General features: G+C 45.7%; 1 protein-coding gene across 7 annotated transcripts in view; it reads left to right on the top strand.

The window, feature by feature from the left end:
* The window catches only part of LOC109880614 (adapter protein CIKS), a 98,095-nt gene extending 83,884 nt beyond the window's left edge, over positions 1–14,211 (top strand). For 3 of the 7 annotated variants that reach the window (XM_031838126.1, XM_031838123.1, XM_031838125.1), the window contains exons 8-10: positions 3,655–3,771; positions 7,450–7,524; positions 10,654–14,211. In XM_031838126.1, the coding sequence (XP_031693986.1) occupies positions 3,655–3,771; positions 7,450–7,524; positions 10,654–10,800 (339 nt within the window). In that variant the 3' untranslated portion in view covers positions 10,801–14,211. The remainder of the gene's footprint in view (positions 1–3,654; positions 3,772–7,449; positions 7,525–10,653) is intronic. The other 4 variants (XM_031838124.1, XM_031838129.1, XM_031838127.1 and 1 more) reach the window with 2 other exon arrangements.
* The last annotated feature ends 1,747 nt before the right edge of the window (positions 14,212–15,958 follow it).

Below are 15,958 nucleotides of genomic sequence, written 5' to 3'. Positions count from 1 at the left end.
AGACAGACAGACAGGTTAGTAACAGGGAAGTGTAAGAGACAGACAGGTTAGTAACAGGGAAGTGTAAGAGACAGACCGACAGGTTAGTAACAGGGAAGTGTAAGAGACAGACAGACAGGTTAGTAACAGGGAAGTGTAAGAGAGACAGACAGGTTAGTAACAGGCCAGTGTAAGAGACCGACAGGTTAGTAACAGGGAAGTGTAAGAGACCGGCAGGTTAGTAACAGGGAAGTGTAAGAGACAGACAGACAGGTTAGCAACAGGGAAGTGTAAGAGACAGACAGACAGGTTAGTAACAGGGAAGTGTAAGAGACAGACCGACAGGTTAGTAACAGGGAAGTGTAAGAGAGACAGACAGGTTAGTAACAGGGAAGTGTAGGAGACAGACAGGTTTGTAACAGGGAAGTGTAAGAGAGACGGACAGGTTAGTAACAGGGAAGTGTAAGAGACAGACAGACAGGTTAGTAACAGGGAAGTGTAAGAGACAGACAGACAGGTTAGTAACAGGGAAGTGTAAGAGACAGACAGACAGGTTAGTAACAGGGAAGTGTAAGAGACAGACCGACAGGTTAGTAACAGGGAAGTGTAAGAGACAGACAGACAGACAGGTTAGTAACAGGGAAGTGTAAGAAACAGACAGACAGGTTAGTAACAGGGAAGTGTAAGAGACAGACCGACAGGTTAGTAACAGGGAAGTGTAAGAGACAGACAGACAGGTTAGTAACAGGGAAGTGTAAGAGACAGACAGGTTAGTAACAGGGAAGTGTAAGAGACAGACCGACAGGTTAGTAACAGGGAAGTGTAAGAGACAGACAGACAGGTTAGTAACAGGGAAGTGTAAGAGAGACAGACAGGTTAGTAACAGGCCAGTGTAAGAGACCGACAGGTTAGTAACAGGGAAGTGTAAGAGACCGGCAGGTTAGTAACAGGGAAGTGTAAGAGACAGACAGACAGGTTAGCAACAGGGAAGTGTAAGAGACAGACAGACAGGTTAGTAACAGGGAAGTGTAAGAGACAGACCGACAGGTTAGTAACAGGGAAGTGTAAGAGACAGACAGACAGGTTAGTAACAGGGAAGTGTAAGAGACAGACCGACAGGTTAGTAACAGGGAAGTGTAAGAGAGACAGACAGGTTAGTAACAGGGAAGTGTAAGAGACAGACCGACAGGTTAGTAACAGGGAAGTGTAAGAGACAGACAGACAGGTTAGCAACAGGGAAGTGTAAGAGACAGACAGACAGGTTAGTAACAGGGAAGTGTAAGAGACAGACCGACAGGTTAGTAACAGGGAAGTGTAAGAGACAGACAGACAGGTTAGTAACAGGGAAGTGTAAGAGACAGACAGACAGGTTAGTAACAGGGAAGTGTAAGAGACAGACAGACAGGTTAGTAACAGGGAAGTGTAAGAGACAGACCGACAGGTTAGTAACAGGGAAGTGTAAGAGACAGACAGACAGACAGGTTAGTAACAGGGAAGTGTAAGAGACAGACAGACAGGTTAGTAACAGGGAAGTGTAAGAGACAGACCGACAGGTTAGTAACAGGGAAGTGTAAGAGACAGACAGACAGACAGGTTAGTAACAGGGAAGTGTAAGAGACAGACAGACAGGTTAGTAACAGGGAAGTGTAAGAGACAGACCGACAGGTTAGTAACAGGGAAGTGTAAGAGACAGACAGACAGACAGGTTAGTAACAGGGAAGTGTAAGAAACAGACAGACAGGTTAGTAACAGGAAAGTGTAAGAGACAGACCGACAGGTTAGTAACAGGGAAGTGTAAGAGACAGACAGACAGGTTAGTAACAGGGAAGTGTAAGAGACAGACAGGTTAGTAACAGGGAAGTGTAAGAGACAGACCGACAGGTTAGTAACAGGGAAGTGTAAGAGACAGACAGACAGGTTAGTAACAGGGAAGTGTAAGAGAGACAGACAGGTTAGTAACAGGCCAGTGTAAGAGACCGACAGGTTAGTAACAGGGAAGTGTAAGAGACCGGCAAGTTAGTAACAGGGAAGTGTAAGAGACAGACAGACAGGTTAGCAACAGGGAAGTGTAAGAGACAGACAGACAGGTTAGTAACAGGGAAGTGTAAGAGACAGACCGACAGGTTAGTAACAGGGAAGTGTAAGAGACAGACAGACAGGTTAGTAACAGGGAAGTGTAAGAGACAGACCGACAGGTTAGTAACAGGGAAGTGTAAGAGAGACAGACAGGTTAGTAACAGGCCAGTGTAAGAGACCGACAGGTTAGTAACAGGGAAGTGTAAGAGACAGACAGACAGGTTAGTAACAGGGAAGTGTAAGAGAGACAGACAGGTTAGTAACAGGGAAGTGTAAGAGAGACGGACAGGTTAGTAACAGGGAAGTGTAAGAGAGACAGACAGGTTTGTAACAGGGAAGTGTAAGAGAGATGGACAGGTTAGTAACAGGGAAGTGTAAGAGACAGACAGGTTAGTAACAGGGAAGTGTAAGAGACAGACAGGTTAGTAACAGGGAAGTGTAAGATACAGACAGGTTAGTAACAGGGAAGTGTAAGAGACAGACAGGTTAGTAACAGGGAAGTGTAAGAGAGACAGACAGGTTAGTAACAGGCCAGTGTAAGGAACAGACAGACAGACAGGTTAGTAACAGGCCAGTGTAAGGGACAGACAGGTTAGTAACAGGCCAGTGTAAGGGACAGACAGACAGGTTAGTAACAGGCCAGTGTAAGGGACAGACAGACAGGTTAGTAACAGGCCAGTGTAAGGGACAGACAGACAGGTTAGTAACAGGCCAGTGTAAGAGACAGACAGTCAGACAGGTTAGTAACAGGCCAGTGTAAGGGACAGACAGTCAGACAGGTTAGTAACAGGCGAGTGTAAGGGACAGACAGACAGACAGGTTAGTAACAGGCCAGTGTAAGGGACAGACAGGTTAGTAACAGGCCAGTGTAAGGGACAGACAGGTTAGTAATAGGCCAGTGTAAGGGACAGACAGACAGACAGACAGACAGACAGGTTAGTAACAGGCCAGTGTATGGGACAGACAGGTTAGTAACAGGCCAGTGTAAGGGACAGACAGGTTAGTAACAGGCCAGTGTAAGGGACAGACAGGTTAGTAACAGGCCAGTGTAAGGGACAGACAGGTTAGTAACAGGCCAGTATAAGGGACAGACAGGTTAGTAACAGGCCAGTGTAAGGGACAGACAGGTTAGTAACAGGGAAGTGTAAGGGACAGACAGGTTAGTAACAGGCCAGTGTAAGGGACAGATAGGTTAGTAACAGGCCAGTGTAAGGGACAGACAGGTTAGTAACAGGCCAGTGTAAGGGACAGACAGGTTAGTAACAGGCCAGTGTAAGGGACAGACAGGTTAGTAACAGGCCAGTGTAAGGGACAGACAGGTTAGTAACAGGCCAGTGTAAGGGACAGACAGGTTAGTAACAGGGAAGTGTAAGGGACAGACACACAGACAGGTTAGTAACAGGCCAGTGTAAGGGACAGACAGGTTAGTAACAGGCCAGTGTAAGGGACAGACAGACAGCTTAGTAACAGGCCAGTAAGGGACAGTCAGACAGGATAGTAACAGGCCAGTAAGGGACAGTCAGACAGACAGGTTAGTAACAGGCCAGTGTAAGGGACAGACAGACAGGTGTCTAACTCCTCCGTGCCTCATCCTTACAGAAGGAATACCTCATTATCATCATCATCAGTCCAAAGTACCATGAGACTGTGACCTCATCACCGGTCAGCTTAGAGAACGACGAGAGGATCCTCAACACAGTCTACATACACAAACAGGTACCTCAACACTGTCAGACCTCAACACAGTCAGACCTCAACACAGTCAGACCTCAACACAGTCAGACCTCAACACAGTCAGACCTCAACACAGTCAGACGTCAACACAGTCCGACCTCAACACAGTCCGACCTCAACACAGTCAGACCTCAACACTGTCAGACCTCAACACTGTCAGACCTCAACACTGTCAGACCTCAACACTGTCTACATACACAAACAGGTACCTCAACACAGTCAGACCTCAACACAGTTAGACCTCAACACAGTCCGACCTCAACACAGTCAGACCTCAACACTGTCAGACCTCAACACTGTCAGACCTCAACACTGTCAGACCTCAACACTGTCTACATACACAAACAGGTACCTCAACACAGTCAGACCTCAACACAGTTAGACCTCAACACAGTCAGACCTCAACACAGTCAGACCTCAACACAGTCAGACGTCAACACAGTCAGACGTCAACACAGTCAGACCTCAACACAGTCCGACCTCAACACAGTCAGACCTCAACACTGTCAGACCTCAACACTGTCAGTCCTCAACACTGTCAGACCTCAACACTGTCAGACCTCAACACTGTCTACATACACAAACAGGTACCTCAACACAGTCAGACCTCAACACAGTTAGACCTCAACACAGTCAGACCTCAACACTGTCAGACCTCAACACTGTCAGACCTCAACACTGTCAGACCTCAACACTGTCTACATACACAAACAGGTACCTCAACACAGTCAGACCTCAACACAGTTAGACCTCAACACAGTCAGACCTCAACACAGTCAGACCTCAACACAGTCAGACCTCAACACAGTCAGACCTCAACACTGTCAGACCTCAACACTGTCAGACCTCAACACTGTCAGACCTCAACACTGTCTACATACACAAACAGGTACCTCAACACAGTCAGACCTCAACACAGTTAGACCTCAACACAGTCAGACCTCAACACAGTCAGACCTCAACACAGTCAGACGTCAACACAGTCAGACGTCAACACAGTCAGACCTCAACACAGTCCGACCTCAACACAGTCAGACCTCAACACAGTCAGACCTCAACACTGTCAGACCTCAACACTGTCAGTCCTCAACACTGTCAGACCTCAACACTGTCAGACCTCAACACTGTCTACATACACAAACAGGTACCTCAACACAGTCAGACCTCAACACAGTTAGACCTCAACACAGTCAGACCTCAACACTGTCAGACCTCAACACTGTCAGACCTCAACACTGTCAGACCTCAACACTGTCTACATACACAAACAGGTACCTCAACACAGTCAGACCTCAACACAGTTAGACCTCAACACAGTCAGACCTCAACACAGTCAGACCTCAACACAGTCAGACCTCAACACTGTCTACATACACAAACAGGTACCTCAACACTGTCAGACCTCAACACTGTCAGACCTCAACACTGTCAGACCTCAACACTGTCTACATACACAAACAGGTCAGAGGTATATTCTTTAGTCGGTCACTGTTGCAAAATATTGCAGCAAAAACAGTTTACTCCAAACAGAAAAAGCTTTGCAACGAAAACAAGTTTTTATTGGACAAATTCAGACAAATTCAGTTATGTTTGGTTCTGTTTGGTCCGTTGTGAAAACACCCCAGGCCTTCATGCAACCTTTAAACTGAGTCTGTTGCATTTAGGCTACAATGTCTCTGTCCCCTGTCACAAGGGGAGTTATGGGTGATTTAAGATGAAATCGTCAACCCTGTTACAGTCAACCCTGTTACAGTCAACCCTGTTACGGTCAACCCTGTTACAGTCAACCCTGTTACGGTCAACCCTGCTACGGTCAACCCTGTTACGGTCAACCCGGTTACGGTCAACCCTGTTACAGTCAACCCTGTTACAGTCAACCCTGTTACGGTCAACCCTGTGACAGTCAACCCTGTTAGAGTCAACCCTGTTACGGTTAACCATGTTACGGTCAACCCTGTTACGGTCAACCCTGTTATGGTCAACCCTGTTACAGTCAACCCTGTTACGGTCAACCCTGTTACAGTCAACCCTGTTACGGTCAACCCTGTTACGGTCAACCCTGTTACGGTCAACCCGGTTACGGTCAACCCTGTTACGGTCAACCCTGTTACAGTCAACCCTGTTACGGTCAACCCTGTGACAGTCAACCCTGTTAGAGTCAACCCTGTTACGGTCAACCATGTTACGGTCAACCCTGTTACGGTCAACCCTGTTTCAGTCAACCCTGTTACAGTCAACCCTGTTACGGTCAACCATGTTACGGTCAACCCTGTTACGGTCAACCCTGTTACGGTCAACCCTGTTACAGTCAACCCTGTTACGGTCAACCCTGTTACGGTCAACCCTGTTACAGTCAACCCTGTTACAGTCAACCCTGTTACGGTCAACCCTGTTACGGTCAACCCTGTTACGGTCAACCCTGTTACGGTCAACCCTGTGACAGTCAACCCTGTTACAGTCAACCCTGTTACGGTCAACCCTGTTACGGTCAACCCTGTTACAGTCAACCCTGTTACGGTCAACCCTGTTACGGTCAACCCTGTTACAGTCAACCCTGGTACGGTCAACCCTGTTACGGTCAACCCTGTTACGGTCAACCCTGTTACAGTCAACCCTGTTACAGTCAACCCTGTTACAGTCAACCCTGTTACGGTCAACCCTGTGACAGTCAACCCTGTTACAGTCAACCCTGTTACAGTCAACCCTGTTACAGTCAACCCGGTTACGGTCAACCCTGGTACAGTCAACCCTGATACGATCAACCCTGTTACAGTCAACCATGTTACAGTCAACCCTGTTACGGTCAACCCTGTTACAGTCAACCCTGTTACAGTCAACCCTGTTACGGTCAACCCTGTTACGGTCAACCCTGTTACGGCCAACCCGGTTACGGTCAACCCTGTTACAGTCAACCCTGTTACGGTCAACCCTGTTACGGTCAACCCTGTTACGGTCAACCCTGTTACTGTCAACCCTGTTACGGTCAACCATGTTACAGTCAACCCTGTTACGGTCAACCCTGTTACGGTCAACCATGTTACGGTCAACCCTGTTACAGTCAACCCTGTTACAGTCAACCCTGTTACGGTCAACCCTGTTACAGTCAACCCTGTTATGGTCAACCCTGTTACAGTTAACCCTGTTACAGTCAACCCTGTTACTTTATTTGGTACTTAATTGACACTTACTGTAGTCTTTTTTTTTACCTTGAGATGGGAAAACTGTTTTTTTTATGACCGATGTTAAAATGAGGTGAAATCAAACATTTTGGTAACACTTGACACCAGGTGTCATAACACATTATGACACGGTTATAACCATGTCATAACAGCTGTCTGGCATCAATGTGTGCACAATTACAATGATAATTTAATTGACCATATCAATTTTAATTTTTCTATAACAAACACACTGTTGACATGTAGATTATGGTGTAATTAAATGTTTTGCCTTGTGTGGTAGGTTTGGTGGCTTTTGACATTCTCATGTAGGTGTCATAACCAGCCATAGAATAACGGTCACAACAGGTGTCACAACAGGTGTGAATATGCCATGACAGTGTCATTACAACAGCTTATGACATGTTATGTTATGTTATCATGATGTGGCTCTGACTGTGTCATAACGCTGGGTCACATGTTCTGTGTGTTTGTGCTGCAGCTGCAGAATGAGTTCATTCAGAACGGCAGTAAGAACTTCCGGTTCATCCCTATCCTGTTCCCTGGGGCTAGAAAGGTAAAATATATACGTCTGTCTCTCTGCTGTTGTAGCTGCTTTATAGTCAACACAACATTACACTGCTGTCAATAAATCATGACAAGTTAGCTAGCGCCGGTGACATGCCCGTAATACAGGTGCCCAGTAGGGAGCATGTTGATGGCCACATGCCCGTGATACAGGTGCCCAGTAGGGAGCATGTTGATGGCCACATGCCCGTGATACAGGTGCCCAGTAGGGAGCATGTTGATGGCCACATGCCCGTAATACAGGTGCCCAGTAGGGAGCATGTTGATGGCCACATGCCCGTAATACAGGTTCCCAGTAGGGAGCATGTTGATGGCCACATGCCTGTGATACAGGTGCCCAGTAGGGAGCATGTTGATGGCCACATGCCCGTGATACAGGTGCCCAGTAGGGAGCATGTTGATGGCCACATGCCCGTAATACAGGTGCCCAGTAGGGAGCATGTTGATGGCCACATGCCCGTGATACAGGTGCCCAGTAGGGAGCATGTTGATGGCCACATGCCCGTAATACAGGTGCCCAGTAGGGAGCATGTTGATGGTGCACTGGTCACCGGCTTATCGACTCATTGTGAATCCCAAACAGCCATGTAAAACGGTCTTGAGTGACAGCAAATTAGCTGATTCGCTTTCCATGCACCCATTCCTTTCAACACACTCATTTACCCATACTCAAGTCGTCATATTGTCCTGCAACTACCCATACTCCAGTCACCATACTGGGGGACAGCTACCCATACTCAAGTCACCATATTGTCCTGCAGCTACCCATAATCCAGTCACCATATTGTCCTGCAGCTACCCATACTCTAGTCACCATATTGTCCTGCAGCTACCCATACTCCAGTCACCATATTGTCCTGCAGCTACCCATACTCCAGTCACCATATTGTCCTGCAGCTACCCATACTCCAGTCACCATATTGTCCTGCAGCTACCCATACTCCAGTCACCATATTGTCCTGCAGCTACCCATACTCCAGTCACCATACTGGGCTGCAGCTACCCATACTCCAGTCACCATGTTGGGCTACAGCTACCCATACTCTAGTCACCATATTGTCCTGCAGCTACCCATACTCCAGTCACCATTTTGGGCTACAGCTACCCATACTCCAGTCACCATATTGGGCTGAAGCTACCCATACTCCAGTCACCATATTGTCCTGCAGCTACCCATACTCCAGTCACCATACTGGGCTGCAGCTACCCATACTCCAGTCACCATTTTGGGCTACAGCTACCCATACTCCAGTCACCATATTGGGCTGCAGCTACCCCATACTCCAGTCACCATTTTGGGTTACAGCTACCCATACTCCAGTCACCATATTGGGCTGCAGCTACCCATACTCCAGTCACCATACTGGGGGATAGCTACCCATACTCCAGTCACCATACTGGGGGACAGCTACCCATACTCCAGTCACCATATTGTCCTGCAGCTACCCATAATCCAGTCACCATATTGTCCTGCAGCTACCCATACTCTAGTCACCATATTGTCCTGCAGCTAGCCATACTCCAGTCACCATATTGTCCTGCAGCTACCCATACTCCAGTCACCATATTGTCCTGCAGCTACCCATACTCCAGTCACCATATTGTCCTGCAGCTACCCATACTCCAGTCACCATACTGGGCTGCAGCTACCCATACTCCAGTCACCATTTTGGCCTACAGCTACCCATACTCTAGTCACCATATTGTCCTGCAGCTACCCATACTCCAGTCACCATATTGTCCTGCAGCTACCCATAATCCAGTCACCATATTGTCCTGCAGCTACCCATACTCCAGTCACCATACTGGGCTGCAGCTACCCATACTCCAGTCCCCATTTTGGGCTACAGCTACCCATACTCCAGTCACCATATTGGGCTGCAGCTACCCATACTTCAGTCACCATTTTGGGCTACAGCTACCCATACTCCAGTCACCATATTGGGCTGCAGCTACCCCATACTCCAGTCACCATTTTGGGCTACAGCTACCCATACTCCAGTCACCATATTGGGCTGCAGCTACCCATACTCCAGTCGCCATATTGGGCTGCAGCTACCCATACTCCAGTCACCATATTGGGCTGTAGCTACCCATACTCCAGTCACCCTATAGTCCTGCAGCTTCCCATACTCCAGTCACCATATTGGGCTGCAGCTACCCATACTCCAGTCACCATATTGGCCTGCAGCTACCCATACTCCAGTCACCATACTGGGAGACAGCTACCCATACTCCAGTCACCATACTGGGCCGCAGCTACCCATACTCAAGTCACCATATTGGGCTGCATCTACCCATACTCAAGTCACCATATTGGGCTGCAGCTACCCATACTCCAGTCACCATACTGGCCTGCAGCTACCCATACTTGGACTACAGTTGTGTCAAAGATGTTCTACTAAGATAGACCACAACTTGTCATTTCCAATGGGAGTGTGCCGAGTAGGTGGGAATGTGCCGATTAGATTGGATCAAGTGTTGAGATGGGTTTTTCAAAGCCGCGTTTATTGGTCTATCAGATGTCGATCAGATTACTTAGTGACGTCAATAAAATACATGTCCATCATATTCAAATTTATTTCAAAATGAGATGCAGACGTTGGACTGGAGTGTTGGAGAAGAGGGACTTCAACAATTGAGTTTGATGTAGCTAACTTTAAGTAACTATTTGTAACTATCTACCTGGGACAAACTAGCTAGCTAGCTACCACCTGTAAGATGAAGACCATTTGTGCCTTATAAATATGTATGACGTTCATTAGGAAAACGGCCACTATCTAGTGCACTCGTCCTAAACAATGTCATCTCTATAAACACTTAGGTAAGTCAAGTCTACCAAACGTAGTGCACTCTGTTTCTTATAGATTCTAGTTTTGGAAACAGAAAACTGTATGGAGATCAAATGTTTCATTGATGAGGAAATTAGCAGAATTTCGGCCAAAATCCATCTCAACCTTCTCCCACTGCCGGAAAAAGGACTTCCGCTCATCACCATATTTGGTAGTGAGAGGAAACTCCAACCGGATGTCTTACATTTACACATCCGGTGAAATATCTGTCTCATCCATCTGTAGTAGTGTTTCTTGTGAAGCTCACTCCTCTCTCTCTCCCTCAGTGTCACGTCCCTACGTGGCTCCAGAACACTCATGTCTACAGCTGGCCTAGGGACAGAGATGACGTCCTACGTCGCCTGATGAGAATAGAGAAATACAACCCTCCTCCTATTGGGAAGCTACCGACCATCGTCTCTATCCCCATCTAACAGCACAGCGCCCCCGCTGGACTGGAGGACCGACAGACAATTTAAACCATAAGGCTTCAACCATACAAATACCCATAAATATGGATTAAATCATAGTGTCTGTTTTTGTCTGTCGTAAATTAAACTCAAGTCAACTATTTTCGGACAAGTTGCATCCATAAAAAGACAGACAAGTTGTGGATGTTCTTTGAGACTATCTCTGTGGTCCTTCAGTCAATCTGTCATTTTCAGACACAAAATCTCTGTTTGGCAGTGACCTAACAGTCAGAATGGACCTCTGCTCTGAAGACATCCTCACCCTCCAGATTAGAACCTGTTGCTGATCTGGGACCAGTGAAATACTTTACCTGGATCTTTATAGGATTCAACCGGAGACAGATCTTCTATGATTTGTTGTAAACAACTGTTTTATCTGCTATGATCTGTTAACAACTGTTTTATCTGCTGTGTTGATCTACAGTCCTAGAATACACAGAAGGACTGAACATATGAGGCACAGACCTCAATCGTCTCTGCTTCAGTCACGGCAGCTTGTGACTGTCTCTGCCTTTTCAGCTGGATGTGTTTTACCTGTTCTGTGAACTGACTGTTGTCCTGGAACACTGTGTGATAACTTACAGTTGAAGTCGGAGGTTTCCATACACCTTAGCCAAATACATTTATACTCATTTACTACATTTATACAGCCATATATAGTGGTTTTTCACAATTCCTGACATTAAATCCTCATAAATATTCCCTGTCTTAGGTCAGTTAGGATCACCACTTTATTTTAAGAATGTGAAATGTCAGAATAATAGTAGAGAGAATTATTGATTTCAGCTTTAATTTATTTGATCACTTTCCCAGTGGGTCAGAAGATTACATACACTCGATTAGTATCTGGTAGCTATGCCTTTAAATTGTTTAACTTGGGTCAAATGTTTTGGGTAGCCTTCCACAAGCTTCCCACAATAAGTTGGGTGAATGTTGGCCCATTCCTCCTGACAGAGCTGGTGTAGCTGAATCAGGTTTGTAGGCCTCCTTACTCGCACACGCTTTTTCAGTTCTGCCCACAGATTTTCTATAGGATTGAGGTCAGGGCTTTGTGAAGGCCCCTCCAATACCTTGACTCTGTTGTCCTTAAGCCATTTTCCCACAGCTTTGGAAGTATGCTTGGGGTCATTGTCCATTTGGAAGACCCATTTGCGACCAAGCTTTAATTGATGTCTTGAGATGTTGCTTCAATATATCCACATAATTTTCCATCCTCATGTTGCCATCTATTTTGTGAAGTGCACCAGTCCCTCCTGCAGCAAAGCACCCCCGCAACATAATGCTGCCGCCCCTGTGCTTCACGGATGGGATGGTGTTCTTCGGCTTGCAAGCCTCCCCCTTTTTCCTCCAAACATAACAATGGTCATTATGGCCTAACAGTTCTATTTTTGTTTCATCAGACCAGAGGACATTTCTCCAAAAAGTATGATCTTTGTCCCCATGTGCAGTTGCCAAACCGTAGTCTGGCTTTTTTATGGCGGTTTTGGAGCAGTAGCTTCTTCCTTGCTGAGCGGCCTTTCAGGTTATGTCGATATAGAACTTGTTTTACTGTGGATATAGATACTTTTGTACCTGTTTCCTCCAGCATCTTCACAAGGTCCTTTGCTGTTGTTCTGGGATTGATTTGCACTTTTTGCACCAAAGTACGTTCATCTCTAGGAGACAGAACGATGAAGGCTGCGTGGTCCCATGGTGTTTATACTTGCGTACTATTGCTTGTACAGATGAACGTGGTACCTTCAGGCGTTTGGAAATTGCTCCCAAGGATGAACCAGACTTGTGGAGGTCTACAATTTTTTTTTTTATGAGGTCTTTTGATTTTCACATGATGTCAAGCATAGAGTCACTGAGTTTGAAGGTATGCCTTGAAATACATCCACAGGTACACCTCCAATTGACTCAAATTATGTCAATTAGCCTATCAGAAGCTTCTAAAGCCATTAAATAATTTTCTTGAATTTTCCAAGATGTTTAAAGGCACAGTCAACCTAAGTGTATGTAAACTTCCAACTTCAACTGTATGTCTGTCCCTAGCAGCACTGAACACAAACAAAGAGCCTTGTGACATGTTTATACCTCTGTATAAGTATTGCCTGAGGAGGACAGACAAGCTAATTAGTCCCAAATGGCACCCTATTCCCTATATAGTGGGGCCCTGATCCCTACATTACCTATGGGCCCTGATCCCTACGTCCCCTATGGGCCCTGTTCCCTATGGGCTCTGATCCCTATATTCCCTATGGGCTCTGATCCCTATATTCCCTATGGGCCCTGATCCCTATGTTCCCTATGGGCCCTGATCCCTATGTTCCCTATGGGCTTTGATCCCTATATTCCCTATGGGCCCTCTTCCCTATATTCCCTATGGGCCCTGTTCCCTATGGGCCCTGATCCCTATATTCCCTATGGGCCCTGATCCCTATTTTCCCTATGGGCCCTGATCCCTATTTTCCTTATGGGCCCTGATCCCTATGTTCCCTATGGGCCCTGATCCCTATGTTCCCTATGGGCCCTGTTCCCTATATTCCATATGGGCCCTGATCCCTATGTTCCATATGGGCCCTGATCCCTATGTTCCCTATGGGCCCTGGTCAACAGTAGTGCACTATATGGTGAATAGGGTGCCATTTGGGATGCATATTGTTACTGTTTATCATGATGAGAGGACATATGCCAGAGGCTTCTTCCCTCCATGATTCTAAAGCAGGGTTCCCCAACTGGCGCCCCGCGGGTCATTTTATTTGGGTCCTACTGTAGTGCTCTATAAACAGATTAGGGTGCCATTTGGGACGTAGCCCGCGTTATACTGTACTCACCTGTACTGTGTGTTAAACAAGTTCAGGTGTATATTGAACTGTGTGATGACAGACTGAACCAGAACATCCAACCTCACATGACTGACACTCCAAAGTTACCTTCCCTTCAATGAAGTGTTCCAGTTTCAAAAGAAGCGCCTCTTAACTGTACTGTAGGTACAAATTGTAGCAACCTTAATGCCTTTCCCCATGTTGTCTTTCAGGACTGCGCTGCACGTGTGTGATCCAACCATGGAAATAAAAACAAAACAAACACACATTTTAATTGTGTTAATGTTACATTTACATTTTATGTTTGCCCACTCTCTTTCCTTGTAATTAATAATTGTGAATATGTCAACGATGCAGTCGCATTGGGGAATTTGGAAAATGTTTATGATGGATTGTACTGTACGTCAGTGTCATCACTGACATATAATTATTCATTCATGTGACTGTCATCAAAATAAAATACAATAACATACGATGATGACCGACAGTAAACAGAATGTTTGTAATATCAGCTACTTAGTGGTCAGAACTGTCAGCATAAGCTTTAATAAAATTATACTTCCTACAATGTTTTACTTCAATCATTTCCATGTAGATTACATTGCTTATTGTCAAGACAAACAATTTTGCATGACAATGAGTTGGCAAGATTGAACAAACAAACTGGCCCTGTTTCAATAGACTCAACTAGTCTGATCTGTAGCATTGAGTTCAGTCAGAGAGACAGTATTGATCTGTAGCATTGAGTTCAGTCAGACGGACAGTCTATAGTCCGTGTAGCAGTAAGTTAACTCAGTCTATTGATCTATCGTAGTGAGTTCAGACAGTCTATTGATCTATCGCAGTGAGTTCAGACAGTCTATTGATCTGTAGCAGTGAGTTCAGACAGTCTATTTATCTGTAGCAGTGAGTTCAGACAGTCTATTGATCTGTAGCAGTGAGTTCAGACAGTCTATTGATCTATCGTAGTGAGTTCAGACAGTCTATTGATCTGTAGCATTGAGTTCAGTCAGAAACAGTATTGATCTGTAGCATTGAGTTCAGTCAGACGGACAGTCTATAGTCTGTGTAGCAGTGAGTTCAGACAGTCTATTGATCTGTAGTAGTGAGTTCAGACAGTCTATTGATCTGTAGCAGTGAGTTCAGTCAGTCTATTGATCTGTAGTAGTGAGTTCAGACAGTCTATTGATCTGTAGCAGTGAGTTCAGTCAGACCGTCTATTGATCTGTAGCAGTGAGTTCAGACAGTCTATTGATCTGTAGCATTGAGTTCAGACAGTCTATTGATCTGTAGCATTGAGTTCAGTCAGACAGTCAATTGATCTGTAGCAGTGAGTTCAGACAGTCTATTGATCTGTAGCAGTGAGTTCAGTCAGTCTATTGATCTGTAGTAGAGAGTTCAGACAGTCTATTGATCTGTAGCAGTGAGTTCAGTCAGACAGTCTATTGATCTGTAGCAGTGAGTTCAGACAGTCTATTGATCTGTAGCATTGAGTTCAGTCAGACAGTCTATTGATCTGTAGCAGTGAGTTCAGACAGTCTATTGATCTGTAGCAGTGAGTTCAGTCAGTCTATTGATCTGTAGTAGAGAGTTCAGACAGTCTATTGATCTGCAGCAGTGAGTTCAGTCAGACAGTCTATTGATCTGTAGCGGTGAGTTCAGTCAGACAGTCTATTGATCTGTAGCAGTGAGTTCAGTCAGACAGTCTATTGATCTGTAGCAGTGAGTTCAGTCAGACAGTCTATTGATCTGTAGCAGTGAGTTCAGTCAGACAGTCTATTGATCTGTAGCAGTGAGTTCAGTCAGACAGTCTATTGATCTGTAGCAGTGAGTTCAGTCAGACAGTCTATTGATCTGTAGCAGTGAGTTCAGTCAGACAGTCTATTGATCTGTAGCAGTGAGTTCAGTCAGACAGTCTATTGATCTGTAGCAGTGAGTTCAGTCAGTCTATTGATCTGTACCAGTTTTATATTTTATTTTACCTTTATTTAGTCAGTTAAGAACAAATTCTTATTTTCAATGACGGCCTAGGAACAGTGTGTTAACTGCCTATTGCAGAACGACAGGTTTGTACCTTGTCAGCTCGGGGGTTTGAACTTGCAACCTTCCGGTTACTAGTCCAACGCTCTAACCACTAGGCTACTCTGCCGCCCCAGTGAGTTCAGACAGTCTATTCATCTGTAGTAGAGAGTTCAGACAGTCTATTGATCTGTAGTAGTGGGTTCAGACAGTCTATCGATCTGTAGTAGTGAGTTCAGACAGTCTATTGATCTGTAGTAGTGGGTTCAGACAGTCTATTGATCTGTTGCAGTGAG

This window comes from Oncorhynchus kisutch, linkage group LG13 (assembly GCF_002021735.2).
Source record: "Oncorhynchus kisutch isolate 150728-3 linkage group LG13, Okis_V2, whole genome shotgun sequence".
NCBI lineage: Eukaryota > Metazoa > Chordata > Actinopteri > Salmoniformes > Salmonidae > Oncorhynchus > Oncorhynchus kisutch.
Note: the sequence above shows the minus strand (reverse complement) of the source record. Positions and strands in the feature narration are given on the sequence as shown.